Raw genomic sequence first — 15,980 nt, forward strand, 5'->3', positions numbered from 1 at the left:
ACAGACCATAATCCTTTAAAAATGACGTGGAGAGGAATACAAAAAAACCCCTAAGATGGACTTTGAACCAATCCAGATTAAAAGAGAAAGAATTTATAGAATTAGCAACAAAAAAATGGAGCTCTTTTTTAAAGAAAAAAAAAAGAAAAGAAGATACAACACTACAAAATGTATGGGATACAGCCAAAGCATACTTTAGAGCAGGAGTCCCCAACTCCTGGTCCGTGGACCAGTACCGGGCCATGGCATGCCAGCAACCGGTCCGCACAAACAAGCAAAGCCCCACCTGTGGGATGCAGGCAGCACAAAACTATGCACCCTCTGGTCTGCGGAAAAACCTCTCTCCACAGAACTGGTCCCTGGTGCCCAAAAGGTTGGAGACCTCTGCTTTAGAGGTATAGCTATAACATACATGGCAGAAAAAAAAAACAAAGAAAAAAAGACCACAATATATACTGTTAAGAGAAGAATTTAAAAAACTAGAATTAAAACTTCAAATAAATCCACAAAACAAAATACTAAAAAGACAAATGGAAATAATAAAACATAAATTAAATTTAATAGAATCAGAAAAATTAGCACATCAAATTAAAAGAGCAAAACAAAACCTTTTTGGAAGAAAATGATTCAATATATGGAAAAAATAATTTATCAAAAATTCCAGAAAACTTTAAAACTATGTTAAATGAGAAAATAACAATGATGGAACTGACAGAGGCTATAAGAAAACAAACAAAACAAAAAAAAAGAAAGAAAAAAACACTGGGACCAGATGGGCTCCCGGCAGAGTTGTACAAATGTACATTAAGTGTACTGCTGAAAGATGTGTGTAATGAACTTTTATTGGTGGCTAAACTCCGAAACACATGGATAGAAGCAAATATTACTTTGATACCAAAAGAGGACTCAGACCTGACACAGATAAAAAATTACAGACTAATATCATTACTAAATGTGGACTATAAAATCTTTACTTCAATAATAGTAGAGAGACTGAAAAGATTTCTAACTGAATTTATACATCCAGATCAAAATGGATTTCTATCAATGAGACAAATAAAAAATAATTTAAGGGTTATAATGGACATATTGGAATATTATGAAATACATCCAGGGAAACAATTTGCATTAGTATTTCTAGATGCTCAAAAGGCATTTGATAATGTTTCCTGGCAATTTTGACTCGACAACTAAAAACAATGGACTTGGACAAAACTTTATAATTACAATAATATATCACAAACAAACAGCAAAAATGATTGTAAATGGAGATTATACAGAGAATTTCAACATAAGGAAAGGAAAAAGACAAGGATGTCCACTATTTCCATTGTTATTTATTTTAACTTTGGAAGTTTTAAATAGAAATATTAGACAAGACTAAGGCTGATAGTTCTATCTTTTGTCATTAATTTGATGATCTTTATGTGTAATTTTAATCCCATATTTTTCACTTTATATTGACATCTAAAAATTGTCTTCTTCTGGATTTATTGCAAGAAATGGCATCTAGATGATGCTGTGCTGAAATCGGCTTGCAATTGCTTAAAAGTTTTTTTCCCCTTTCTTGTTAGAGATATCTTAGAGCAGGGGTCCTCAACCTTGGCAACTTTAAGATTTGTGGACTTCAACTCCCAAAATTCCTCAGCCAGCAAAGTCCACAAGTCTTAAAGTTGCCAAGGTTGAAGACCCGTCTTAAGAGTACTAGTAGGAACAGATAAGCTTCTTATGGTGAGAATAGGTCAACAGTTTAACTTAGCTGGTGGTTCCCAGTGGGAAAGAAAGTTGGATGACAGTTCAGAATATTACCAGCTACTCCATGAGCTATGAGTTGCTTATCTCTGGAGTAAAAGCAGAACTTAATTTTTTTAATGGCTGTCTTTTTCTGTCCTTTGTGTAATAATATGAATTCCGTATTTATTTATATTTAGCAATATCTTTCCCTTTTTCTAGGTGTGAAACCTCCAGCACAGAGCACATTTGTGCATTGAGACCATGGTGAATTACAAACTTGTAACAGCTGAATGTCTAGTAGTTCATTCCTGCAAGCAAGTTGGTATTGTACTTATAGCTGTACATAACAACACTATGGAAAATTAAATTTGTTTACAGGTTGGGTTGCACATTTGCTACTAATCAATTTTATCTTCATACACAGATGTCTTTCCTTTCTTAAAGCTGAACATATTATGGGACTGAAACGTAAAATAAAAATATTTTTTGTGTGAAAATGAACACCAGTTCAAGTTGCGTCTGGAATGTTAGGACTTCTGAGCTACAGGTGAAAGGATTAGTGCACTTATATTACCAAAAATATGCCTACTAAAAATGCTGAGCACACAGGATTTTCTCTCAGGGTGCTTTTAAAAGAACAAGTTCTAATGCTGCCTCCCTCCCCCCCCAACTATTCAACCTTTCCTTCTTATGGATTAACATGGCTAGAAAACAGAAGAAACAGATGATACTATACAGTATAACTAGAGGTGTAGCTACCGCATATAATGCTCTCTTTCCTTTCAACAGTTTCAAGAAGACTCCACACCCACTTGCACTACTCAGGTAACCTTGAGAACACAGATAAACCTCCCAGTAGCCTCAACGACTCTCTAAAAGAATGCAAATGATCAGCTGGCTGCAAGGAATATAAATCTTTCCATTCCCCACCATCCAGTCAGAGCTGAAGAAGCTTCTTGGATGAGAAATGAAATGTCTTCAAAGAAAAACAAAGTCCAGTTAACTCTTGAAAAAGCACCCTTGGGACAATCATGACCGGGATGACTGAGAATCTCCATAGACACACTCTCACAAACACACTCTACGCACACACATACTGTGGATATAAAAAGTCCACACACCCTGTTAAAATGCCAGGGTTTTGAGATGTAAAAATAAACCAGACCAAGATAAATCACTTCAGATTCCCCCCCCCACCTTTAATATAACATATAAACTGTACAATTAAATTGAAAAACAAACTGAAATTGTTTAGGGTCATTGTTTGTTATTGAAAGGTGAAATTCCTCTTTATCTTCAGCATTTTAGCAGAGTCCTTAAAGTTTTGTACCAAAAATTGACTAATATTGGGAACTATTCCTAATTCCCTCCACCTTGACTAAAGCCCCAGTTCCAGCTAAAGAAAAGCAGTCCCAAAGTATAATGCTGTTGCTACCATGCTTCATTGTGGGTATGGTGTTGTGTAGTGCTGTTTTTGCACCAAACATACTTTTATGGCCAAAAGGTTCAACCTTAGTCTCATCAGACCATAAGACATTTTCCAACATGCCTTTGTCAGACTTGATGTAGGTTTTTACAAAATGTAGCTGGCCTTGGAGGTTCTTCTTTGTAAGAATATATCCGCAGTCCAGATATATTCCTGCAGTGCCTTTAACGTTGCTGTAGGACCCTTGGTAGCCTCTCGGAATAGCTTTCTTCTTTTTTCATCAGTTGTAAGACCATGCCTTCAATGTCCTTGGAAAACCATGGCTTTTGATGTAAGAGGCAAGTGAGTAAATGTCAGAAAGATCCTACTACCGGTAAGAGGAGCTGAACTTGATGTGAGCTTGATCAGAGTTAATTTTAATTGAGGGCAGGTGTATACTGGCTATTATTTATTTTATTTCTTGGTCTGATTTTTTTTACATCTCAAAAACCTGGCATTTTAACAGGGGTGTGTAAACTTTTTATATCCACTGCATGCGAAATATATGTATATATAAATCATATTTAGAAACTGCTGGTCTCTCAGAGCTACTTTGGTAGTCTACTAGACATTAAAACAAAAGCTGTATATAAATGCTATATCAGGAGGCATTTGAAACAGGAATACAATAATTAAAATTAAAAAGGCGGGAAGAACCTTTAAGGCTCTAACAAGCCCCGTGAGAGCCTGCTCCTCTGTGGCCCCAAGGGAGTCGGCAGAGCTAGGTCTTCAAGCATTTCCAAAAGGCCGGGAGAGGGGGCCCCCGCTTCATCTCTGGGGGCAGAATATATACTGGAGGATTCAGATGAATTATCCGTAAAATAATAAAGTGGGATATAAAATAAATAAAACGTTTACTTAACTATTGATGTACCTCATGAGGTGCAATATCGTATATGAATTCTTACTTCCTGAGGAGAGCCCCCCTGTCCAAGCTCGTATTGACAGGACGGAGGGGTTTGAGATGCTAACCGATTAGATTTCCCGGGCTGGCCTTGTTAGCCTGCCGAGCTTCCGACCAATCAGAAGTGTGCAACGCCTCTATGAGCTGCCTCCCGACTCCCTTAAGTCCGCCCCTCTTTGTTGCGGCGCCCAATGGGCACGTTCCGAATGTCGCCAGCTGCCGGGTAACATGGTTACATGTCAGAGAGTAACATTTGATCATGGAACATGGACTAAGGCGAAGGCGTCGGAGTCAGCTGCAGGAGCAGCATCAGCCGCAGCCGCCTGGAGAGGCTCCGGTGCAATGAATCCTCTGGCGATCGGGTAAGACTAGCGGCCGCGCAGCGGGAACGGGAAAATGGGTGGGGTCCTCGTAGCCGAGCGAGCGATGGAGGGAAGAATTATTTTCCTTGAGAAAAAGAAAAGGCTTGCGGTGACTGGGCCAGCCAGACACCCCCCCCCCCTTGGCTTCGTTTCACACGCGCATATTCCAGAACCCAAACCGTCCCGCCTGAAGGTTGTCAAAACGATATGGAAGCGTGCTTGCGTTTTCTTTACAGCAGTCCGACCCTGGTTGCTGCACGCCATTGAGCTTTCCGGCTTTCCCATCTCTGAACAATAAGGAGTAGGGTGGTGAACGTGGGAATGCGCACAGAGCTATTGGAATCTCCCCTCAGGACTCTCTTTGTGTATGTGTATATGTGTGTGTTTTCCTTTGTGGGTCCCCACCAAAAGCTGAGCCGGGATGTGGCGGCAACGTCCTCTGTGCGTGGCCAATTCGCATTAAGCGAGGCTCCGGTCTTCGAAATCTAAGCGCTAGCCCGCAATAGCGAGGCGTCCCGTTCCTTTTGTGAGACATTTCTCAGACTGAAAGAACGGCTTTTTGGCTGGCTGCTGTCGCCCCCTGCTGAGAGGCAGCCTGAGGATTGCCTTTTGTTTGACAAGTGAATAGAGTAAAATAGGGCTTTGAGAAAGGTCCTTCTATCGTTTGCTATTTCCAGCTGATAACAGGATACTCGGTGGCTGGGTTCACACTACCCGCTTAATCAGGTCAAAGACCTCAGCTGCAAGTACACACCATGCAGCATCCTAAGCTTTGGTTACTATTAACCTTGTTGGGAGTTGGGGGTGGAGTGGGGGGGAAGCGTGTTTTTTTTTGCTCATTTGGTTAGTATGATTCCTTGTAGCATGCAAACCAAACGAAGTTTATGAGGGAGATGGATGGTTTTAAAATGTTGGTAAATTAAAAAAAAACACACTAAGGAGGGAATGTGGTCATCCCTGCAAAGTCTCTGAAAATGGATTGTTTTATCTAACCCTGTGTCTTCTCCAACCTGATGCTCTCCATATGTCTTTGATTGCAGTGCTCATCATCCCCAGCCACCCTGGATTGTACCACTACACAGTACTGCCTGGGGATAATAGAAGTTGTAGTTTGGCGTGGCTGGAAAGCACTTGGTGGGAAGGTTGAGCTTGGCTGCTTGATGCTGCTGATACCATGTTGTTCTCCACTCCTTGTGTCTTTGTAGATCCTGCTTGTATAAGGAACAAGCTCTCCACCACCTGCTTGGTGGCTGCTAGCAAGCAGTTTCATGCCAGGCTCATTCATTCGGCAGGAGCAGGGGGCAGAATGGAGCAGGCTTGCTTGACGGGACACTGACCAGGGTCAGACTGCTGGTTCCTTTAGAGCTCACAATGACTGGCTCTGGCTCCAAAGCTGCTCACAATTCCCACCCCAAGGGAGACAAAGGGGGCCGCTCCAGAAGCTCTCACACTCGGACGCTCAGTACTGCCAACAATGGGGGCTCAGAAGAGGAGGATAAAGATGGAGGAGCAGTATTCCTTGTCAACAAGAGCGGTTTTCCAATTGATGGGCAGACCTGGGAGAGAATGTGGGGGCATGTGGCGAAGGTCCACCCTTCGGGCAGAGAGATGGTGGAGGCTATAAGGAGTGCTGCTTTCCTTACAAAAGTAAGTTATGGCTTTCCCCCCCTCTGAGTCTTTGTTTTCTACAACTGTCTGGCCAGGGTGCATGAAGGTTTCTTTTCTTGTTTATGTGACTACTTTTCTACTTTTTACTATTTCTACTATTTCTACTTTCTGTAGGGGATGGGATAGATAGGTATTACTGCTTCTTTTTTCAAAAAAAGAAATAATGGTGTATGCTGGGAATTTTATCAGCAATGGGTTAACTTTGGTGAAACTTGGAAAAAGCCAGAAATAGTCAGATCTGGTTGGCTTGGGAAGTAGACTGTGAAGTCAAAAATTATCCTAGACCTAGAGGATAATTGAGGATGGGGAGAATAGATCACTGCCAAATTACTACTGAGAAAATTATATAGAAGTGTATATGGAGTTTACTGATAGTGAACTAAGCTGGGCTGGGAGGGGGGAACTACCTATAGGAATGGAGCTAAATAAAAATAAAAAGGTGTCTAGTAACTACTGAAATCTTGTTCTGGATTCTGAGAGCTATTGACATGTTTCAGATTTTTCTGTTCAGCCTCAAAGGCAGAAAGTTGCTTGAAAAATAATTGAGTCCTACTCATTCAAGATTCAGAATCTTTTTATTTGTGGAGGGCTAATTGTCTCTCAGCCTTGGCTGTATTTGCTTTCATAAACCCTTGAGACATATATGAATGTAGTTCAACAGCTGCTCATTTTTTTCCCTGGAGGAAATATTTGTAGTTGCAACCAAAAGTGCTAACAGTTAATTGTCACCTGGGCATTTCTATACCAAGGGCTTATTTTGAGCAGCTATTTGCTTTCCTCACATTTGAAAATGCGCAGTCTAGTTCCTTATCACCAGGAACATTTGTGAAAGTTTGCAGCTCTGTGATAAGCAACATGGAATGAAATCACAAGTGGCACAGCAGCTGAATTTGGCAGGAAAAACACCACTTTGCTGAGAAGTGTCAAGATGTTGGATTTAACAGGATGGAATTAGAAGCTTGCAGTAACTTACAAATAAGTGGTTTTCTCACTCTGAACATCTGCATTACTCACCTGTCACACTAGTCACTGCTTCATACCAAGGTAGATTAACTTTGTCTAGACCAGGAATGCACAGCTTTGGCACTTTAGAATTGGCAAAATTACAGTTCCCAACATCTCTTGCCATTGGACATGTGGGCAAGATTAATGGAGATTTGGCTCAGCAGTATCTATCAGTCAACAGGTTTCTTATCTCTAGAAACTGTTTATTTCTGCTGGATCTTCAAGGTCCTGTGAGTCATCAAGTTGCTTTCAAATAGATTTTCTCCATGACAATCTATTCCTAACCTACTGAGGTCTTTCAGTTTATTTCTTGATTCTCTAGGGAGAACTAGAGTCCTATCGACTGGGGGTGAGGGCAGGCAGAGTGTGGCAGAGTGACAAATGCAGTGTTATGATGCCAGCCCTGCCCGTCTTCTATATATTTCACGATGTCACTCATATTCAAAGTGGTGGAGATTATGACATTACACTGTTTTCATCATTCTGGCAAATCAGGGAGAACCTATGGATGTTGCTGAGGTTGAACCTACTCTTTCCAGTGCAAGTTAAACCCTAACACCTAATTACTGTGCTGTCCCAGCTCTGAACAGTAAAACAAGTACCAAATTGCAATATCTCTGGTACATGACATCTGAAAGAAAAAGTCATTAGTGACATTTTCTAATAAGAGTATTATGGGGCAAGATTCCTGCAGCTAGGTTTCCCTTTGGCTATGAAGGGATAAGAATCTGGCTTAAGTAAGTGAAAGCTATCCAAGCAGGTGCTGCCTTGATGTGTCATCTCCTTTCCATTTGCCATCCTAATTCTGTATCACGTGACCTGTGACTGAAGAGCTCTGATGATTGATAAAACAGCTGGCAATCAAAGGATGGAAACACTTGCAATGGATACCCTTCAGAGACAGCATCCCTTCCAGCCACCTGTTCTGTCTGTAAGACCAAATGCTGAAGAAGAGCCTTGGGTGGGGGTTCTTCATTTCGTCCTCTTGTGTCTTAGCAGCTATAGGCAAGGACAGCATTGCTGGGATCAGTCTGCTGGATTTGTTTTCTTCCTGTGGCATTGCTCTGGTGATGGGAACCAGACTTGGAAAATCTTTCTGTGTTATAGGAAGCATATATTATACCAATGGAGAAACTGACAAGTGGCCAAATCAGGATCTTGGCATTTTAAAAATTCATTTGTCTGGGCAATAGAAGCATGTTTTTCTCTGCTTTACTTGTAGGAGCAAATTAAAGGGAAAATGGGGGACTCAGTTTATGGATGGCATGTTGTCTTTTTCTTTTAACAAAGTCCCTATTGTAAGCACAAGTACAAGAACTGTGATAAAGAGATACAGAATGATGTTGCAGCACAACACTACTAATTTTCTAGTTGAAATACATCTGCTACATGGAGATCTCAAGCAAGATAAAGCCATCTTTGTGAGTCAGTGGATCTGATAATAAGGCCTCACAGTATGGTTGCATGATGGTGGGCTTGTTCATAAAATGGATGTCATGATGGGCACAACCAATTTCATAATACCAATTTAATGTAAGACAAACTGGTGGGATTGTTTCTTAGCATCCTTTTCAGCTTCGCAGGATACTCTACTATGCCAGTTTAGCTTGTTTTCTTTCCTAGGTACATGGGAACAGGCCACATGACCATTGGGTTCCAGAGACAATCTTGAAAATGAAGATAATAAGACAGGATGGTTCATATTATATAATTACTATATTCTAAACCCAATGAAAGCAAGTGGGTAGGGATTCTGTGGAGAGATCCAATGGCATCAGTAATTTATTTCAGTATCGGCTCTTCAATGCTTATCCTAAGTTACTGAAGATGGTCTGCTTTTGTTCAGGTTTTGTTTCTGTGATACTTTGTTTTTAAATGTATTAAGCTGCATCTGAGTGCTTTTTGTGCTTTTTGCTTAATTGGCAACAACTGCTAATTTTTGGCAGACACCTGTCCCCCCCCTCCCGATATAGTTGGGGTCTGCAAAAAAGGGACATGAGGGGAATCATAGAGACACAGGGCAGAATTTATCCACCCTTGAATTAAAAGATTAAGGGAAAATACTGGTCTACTTATAAACCATGCTACTGGGATAATGACTGGCAGTCAACAAGTGCATCTACGTCATTTACATTGACTACTATATGTGACTACTAAAGGAAGAAAGTGACCAGCAACTTTTATCAGTATAAACCAGACTCTGGATATTTACCTTTTTGCCCCACCAGCCAAAGTACTTGTATCGCTGTGACAAATATAAAAAAGCTGTCCCAACTTGATAATCTCCTAGTATATTTGTACTATTCCCATCACCCATACAGTTCAGCCAATATGGTCAGTGGTGGCCATGTATCTAGGAATGATGTGAACTGTACTATAACACATCTGAAGGATCACTGATAGTCACTGTCTACAGCCCATCACTGAGCCAAAAATACTATGTTTGAAAATGAGAAATATGAGCAAGCCTTCCTGAAAGCCCTCCTAAACACAGCCTTGTGCAGTGGGAGAACAGGATTGGATAATAAGGGATAATGCATACAAGAAGCTGAAACACATTGTAAATATTTGAAGGTTAGCATCACATTTAAAGGAATAGGCTTGTCCAGACAGATAAAACTATTATGCTTTGTGTACCTATATCAAATTATGAGTCTGCACAGATACAATCTTAATTATTATATTTTCCAGATACAATAATTGTTGTATCTGGAAAATAAAATAAAAGAGCAATCTTTTAAGAATCTTTAAAGAGCAATAAAAGTTGCTCTTTAAAGATTCACTCTTAATTCTTACCCAATATTTTTATGCCAAAGAAATTGGACAGCTTGCTTTTGTTTTAGATGCTCAGCGCATTATTTGTTAATAGACAATGTCCCTTTGTTTCTCTTCTCTTGTCAATTGCTAGCACAGAATTGTGACATATGAATCTCAGAAGGAGCTTCTTTCTTCAGTTGCATGAACAGCTGTATGGATATTCTAAGGTTTGGAGCAGGGAGGATTTTGAAAGATGGCAAATGGTCTTCTGTGGGTTATGCTTTAATTTGGCAAAGCTGGCTTGAAACTAAAGAAAGACAAATCCTTAGCAAGTTAGGTCTTTTTTCAGACAATGTATGCTGATGCTGCACATTTGCACACCTATCTGGGAATAAATCTCACTTTGCTCAGTGAGTCTTAATCTGATAAAATACAGGGATAGGATCTGCATTAGCAGAGGTTCATTTCAACTCTTTCACATTACAGTTCAGCTCTTCTTCTCTATTCAACTAAAACAATTTAGGCTGTCTACCTCAAACAATGACCTCTCCCAACTTGTCTCTGTCTCATTTTATGCAGCCTTCTGTGCCGTCGGTGCCAAATTACAAGGCTTCCATGATGATCCCAGACTGGCTTCAGGCAATACAGAATTACATGAAGATGCTGCAGTATCCTTTATTTTTGTTTTTTAAAAAGGGCTATTAATCTTATTTGTTAAGGAAAATGGGAGAGTGGATAATTCAGTAGAGAATCAAGATGACTTGAGGAATAACAAGGAATGAAAAGTGCTGTTGCTGTATTTTCCAACGCTTCTGTAGCTTTATGAGATTACTCAAGTGTGAGATGTTGCCCTTGCCCTTTGGAATGCCACACGTAGCTCTAAAAGCACATAAGAGATTGTAATTGATGCAGGAGATTGAACAGCTATCAGACTTTTTTTGCGATCATGGTACATAGAATGTCAGACCTTGGCAGGGAATATCTACCTTTGATGAACCCAACCCTTCCTTCAGGAACTTGATAGCAACAGTGCTAAGGACTCAGAACTGCAAGATAAGTTGCCTTATTACAGACAAGAAAGAATTCATATGTATAAGGATAATCCAGCTACAACAGAACACACAAGTTAAGCCCTTTATATATACAAAATAAAGGTTTTAAATTTTAAGCTTTGTTCTTCTGTCCTATTCAGTCAATGGACTATAGCTATTGTTTTCTCATACTTGAGGTTAGAATGCTCCTATTCCCTATCTGGCCTGAACAGAACTGATTCCAATCTGATCAGCTTGGCTCATTGGGGTAACAATGCAGCAGCATCAAAGGCAATATATTGTAGCAGTAGAAATACTGTAGGTGATATGTATTCTTATACCATGAAACGTGGTTGATGGACCAATTCATGGAAGCCATGGGGATCAATGGCTGTTAGCCTTGATGCCAGTGTTTCTGTCTCTGAAGGTCATATGCTTGGAGATTTCCTTGGGCAGTGGATTGGGCACTGTGAAAACAGGCTGCTGGACTGGATGGGCCAGGGGTCCAATCAGCACAATATTGCTTATATTCTTATGTTTACTGCACTGTTACAGTAATAATAATACTACAATAATACTTGCAGAAAAGATTTTAGAACAATGATTAATTGCAAACTAAATATGAGTCATCAGTATGATTTGGCTAAGACACTTTTAGGCTGCATAAATACTAGTTTCCAAATCACAGAATGTAATGATTCTACTCTCATTTACTTTCATTAGAACCCTGCTCAAATACCTACTCAAATTCTGAACACCATAATTTAAGTAGGATTCTGAGAAATCGGAACAGGTTCAGGAAAGGGTAGCAAAGACATGTTGGAAAGCACGTTCATGTAGAAAAGGGTCTAGATTTGTTTGTTCTCATTGCAGAGTGCAAGACACAAAACAGTGGATATAAGTTATAGGAAGATAGATTTTGAGTATTAGATAAAATTTCTGAACAGTTCAAACCGCAATCTAATTGACTCAGAGAGATTGTAGTTCCTACTTCATTGGATATAATCAAGGGAAGGCTAGGCAGCCATCTGGCTGAGATGCTTTGATTTGGATTCCTGCTCTGAGCAGAAAGTTGAACTTAATGGCCTAAATAGCTCCTTATGATATCCACTTTGGAGTTAGACTGGAGACAAATTCTGATTTTCAATAATTGTAGCAATTTGGATAGCACTTCCAAAAACACTGTTAGAAAAGCATCTATATGTGAACAAGCATGCAGAGACAATCTGAGTAACTCTCAAAATAGTTTCATAATGCCTTCTGAAAAGTGAAAGGTTTTTTTTTTAGTATTTGGAGGAGTAATAGTTTGCTTATAACATTATTCTTTGGAAGGGAAGACATTTTGAATGATTTTATAGTCCTAGATTATTTCTTAGACCCATCAGGAAGAAAGTTATGGGCAAAAGTCTAAGTCAAGAACCAAGGTGAAAGAAAACTTTGAAACATACCTTATCAAGGAAGACAATACTACTGAAGCAAAGTACTAGCCCCAAACAATGTGTGTGTGTGTGTGTGTGTTGTTGTTGTTGTTGCTTGGATAGTTGCATTTAATACTGAAGATTGTGGTATAAAGATATGGACAAAGAATGAGCTGGTGGTGCCTAGTGACTGATTCAAGTGAATTAAATTATTTTTCCTAGTTATATTCAATGGTTTGTATTTTTTGAAAAGATTATGACAAATTCATTTGTTTGAATCTTACACATGTACTATTGCTTTCTTCATTTTGCAATCACTTTGTCTTAATAAATGAAATCCAGATATAACCATACGGGAACTCAGTTCTTCGAAATTAGGAAATCAAGACCTCTAAGTGGGTATGTAACATTGTGCAGAAAGAATGATTTTCTAATTGACTTGTGATTTTTACACAGGGGCTTGCAAACCCAATAAATGGCCCCAACAGATAAAATAGTGCAATGCTTGTTGACAGCACATATCACAGACTCTTCTTGAATATTTCATCATCTCTCAAATTACACATCCAACCTGTCTCTATTCTTAGCCTTCAATGATGCATCACCATCAAACCACAAAGACAACAGCTTATGCTCCTTTTCTTGCATGTATTGTCTGCGGTTTTCCTTCTAACTGCACAAGAACTAAGGAAGAATCCATCATCTAATGTAAATGTACCTAACCCATGTCCATGTGTGGCCCCCAAAAGGACAGATCTCAAATTTTAGATCCCTTTTTTCATTTGGAGTGGTAGTGGGTGTGAAAAGGCTAAGAATGAAATGAATGCCTTAAGCCTTAGGACTTCTTTAAAAAACCTACACAGTCCCCAAAATGGGGGAAATGGTTCTGAAAATGTTACTTCTCTCATTCCTCTAGTGATGTAACAGTGACACTGAGCATGCTCCTGCGCCTCTACGGCAGGACAGAAGGGGGAACTGCAGCCCTGTGTGAAAAAAGTTTTCCTGCTTTGGGTCTAGAGGAAAACCTAGGTAGCCTTTCTCAACCTTTCAGATGTTTCGACTGTAACTCCTATAATACTTGGCCATCATGTTAACTCCTATAGTATTTGGCCATCGTGTTAACTCTATAATACTCGGCCATCATGTTAACATAGAAGACCCCATGTCTAAGTATCTGTATTAGAAACATAGAAAACCAATTAATATGGAATGTTTCGATTGTAACTCCTATAATACTTGGCCATCATGTTAACTCCTATAGTATTTGGCCATCGTGTTAACTCTATAATACTCGGCCATCATGTTAACATAGAAGACCCCATGTATAAGTATCTGTATTAGAAACATAGAAAACCAATTAATATGGAATCCTGGTATTGGCTTGCTTCATTGGCTGTGATGGTAGCTTCCCAACCTCTTTGATAGACTGTTTCTCTCACTTAGAACTGTGAAGATGGGACTAGGATAATGTTTCTCAAACTGGCCACATGGCTGCCTGGGGAATTCTGGGAGCTGAAGTCCACATATCTTGAAGTTGCCAGGTTGAGAAACACTGGATTAGGATCTTTGTCCACAGTAGGTGTGTATGAGTGTGTGTATTCATTCTGAAAAGAAAGGGAAAAAAGAAAAAGATTATTTGTACAAGCAACATTTGCACAGAAACTTCACATCTGTCTTTGCTGAAAAATGTACCCATTGTTACTGAATGCCTTGCTTACCCATCTGTGATGAGATGCATATTAAAGTTTACATGCTGCTTTTTCTATTGACAATGAAAATGTCCCTGGTACAAACTATCCAACTTGCTCAAAAAGCTTTTTATTATGGTTTGTCGCACAGTCAGTCAGATGTTTAAACTGGATTTGGCATTTTTATCCACTTACTGGGTCTTTCTCAAGGATGTGGGATCAGCAGATGATGTTGTTTGGTGGTGTTAAATATATCATTGCAGGATGTACTGTAAAGTTATTCCAAGTAAAGCTGCCTTTTGCAATTGACTGATAGTGATTTTTTCAGTGCTGATGGTGTTCAAATGGTACTCCTGTTGTTTTTTGATAATTATTAAAAAAAACTTTGTATAGTAAAGTGCCCTCCCCTTCTTTAAAATAAATCACATAATGAAATTATTTCACACATAATGAAATGACACATAATGAAACTATTTTCTTGCAATTTTCATGTGGAAGAACCGGCAACACCTAATGACATAGAAAAGAGATAGCTAGTTTCTTTTCAGTCTTTCAATACTGAGCCGGAAGAGTATTTATCCCACAATCGTTAAATGTAAAACTAAATAATTCCTAACTTTAACAAGCATGATGTAGGATTATTGTAATTAGGAAAGAAGTTTGCTGAGGTCACATTTGAATGAGAACATACACTCTGAATGTATCCTAAAATATGTCCAAGAGAACTCATGCTACTGTCTTGCCCGTGGAAATAATTCAAAGGGTTCTGGGTTCCAGTACTTGCAGCCTGTAAGATGTGTTTGCAAATATGAAAGGGTCCACTTAATGCAGCCCTATATGTTTAATAATATAGGATAAGATGACCTGTTTCTGCCCCCAAGTAGGTTACCACAAAGGTGCAGCAAGAGAAGCATATATACTTGTATCAGGGAGGGGAATAAGACTTTAGTTTATTCATTGATTTCTGATAGGTTTCTGGTACGTTTCCATGTACAATTTAAAGTGCTGGGCTTAGCTTATAAACCCCTACATGACTTAATTCCAGATATCATCAAGACAATTTCCTCCGAGGAAGAATGGCTCATTTGATATGTTTCTCTTAACACGGATTGTTAAATATCCCCTCCTCTGAGGTTGCTAGGAAGAGGGCCTAGAAATCAAGTTTCTTTGTGGCTGGTCCTTTCCTTTGGAATACCCTTTCCTCCTTCAGAGATTTACTCAATACTCACCTAATACAATTCAGGAAGGCTGTGAAAATGCTCTTATTCTATCTATAGAACCTGCAGGAGAAGAACAAACTGAGCTGGAAGGTGGGATTAAATGGAATCTTTGTGTTGCTGCAAGACACCTAAATCCATCCCTCTGTGAATACTGTAAGGGTGTGTGTGTATGAATATGTATACATACATACAAAGATATAGATACTACCCTGTTTCCCCGAAAATAAGACCCGGTCTTATTATTATTTTTATCTCTAAAAGAGGCACTAGCTCTTATTTTGGGGGGATGTCTTATTTCACACCTGTCTCGCCTCACAGCGGCAGCCCACATAGCCACCACCCTACTTCTTCTATGGCTGCTTTCGCCCGCTTGCAGCAGGACAGTGCTGCTGCCATGAAGCTTGGCAGGTGAGTAGGGATCTGCCCCGTGTCCCGCTTACCGTGCCGCAGGCTCCAGTAGCCAGGCATCTCACACCCCACTTGTTCTGTGGCTGCTTTCAGCCACTCGTGGCAGGACGCCGTATTGTGCATCGTGTGCACCAATGCCGCTGCCATAAGACTTGGTAGATTACCCCCCGATCTGCCCCACTTGCCATCTGCTTTCCAGCTCCATCGCATTTCTCTGCCACCACGGAGCTGGACAGCTTGCTGCACCACTGCCCATATGCCCTCACTTCCCCCAAGCATTTCTTTGATTTCCAGCTCCATTGCGTTTCTCTGTCATGTTT

General features: G+C 39.8%; 2 protein-coding genes across 5 annotated transcripts in view; one reads left to right on the forward strand and one right to left on the reverse strand.

The window, feature by feature from the left end:
* SPATA45 (spermatogenesis associated 45) overlaps positions 1–4,185 on the reverse strand; it is a 38,287-nt gene extending 34,102 nt beyond the window's left edge. Inside the window, exon 1 of one of the 2 annotated variants that reach the window (XM_039359630.1) lies at positions 4,074–4,185. The gene's annotated coding sequence lies outside the window, so the exon portion shown is untranslated. Of the gene's footprint in view, positions 1–4,062 lie in introns of both variants that reach the window. The other variant, XM_039359631.1, reaches the window with a different exon arrangement.
* Positions 4,186–4,267: 82 nt separating this feature from the next.
* The window catches only part of VASH2 (vasohibin 2), a 37,381-nt gene continuing 25,668 nt past the window's right edge, over positions 4,268–15,980 (forward strand). For 2 of the 3 annotated variants that reach the window (XM_039359624.1, XM_039359627.1), the window contains exons 1-4: positions 4,268–4,465; positions 5,671–6,112; positions 10,475–10,563; positions 12,687–12,743. In XM_039359624.1, the coding sequence (XP_039215558.1) occupies positions 5,837–6,112; positions 10,475–10,563; positions 12,687–12,743 (422 nt within the window). In that variant the 5' untranslated portion in view covers positions 4,268–4,465; positions 5,671–5,836. Of the gene's footprint in view, positions 4,466–5,505; positions 6,113–10,474; positions 10,564–12,686; positions 12,744–15,980 lie in introns of all 3 variants that reach the window. The other variant, XM_039359625.1, reaches the window with a different exon arrangement.

This window comes from Crotalus tigris, unplaced genomic scaffold (assembly GCF_016545835.1).
Source record: "Crotalus tigris isolate CLP2741 ecotype Arizona unplaced genomic scaffold, ASM1654583v1 scf7180000019097.2288821080:1192077, whole genome shotgun sequence".
Taxonomy (NCBI): Eukaryota; Metazoa; Chordata; class Lepidosauria; order Squamata; family Viperidae; genus Crotalus; species Crotalus tigris.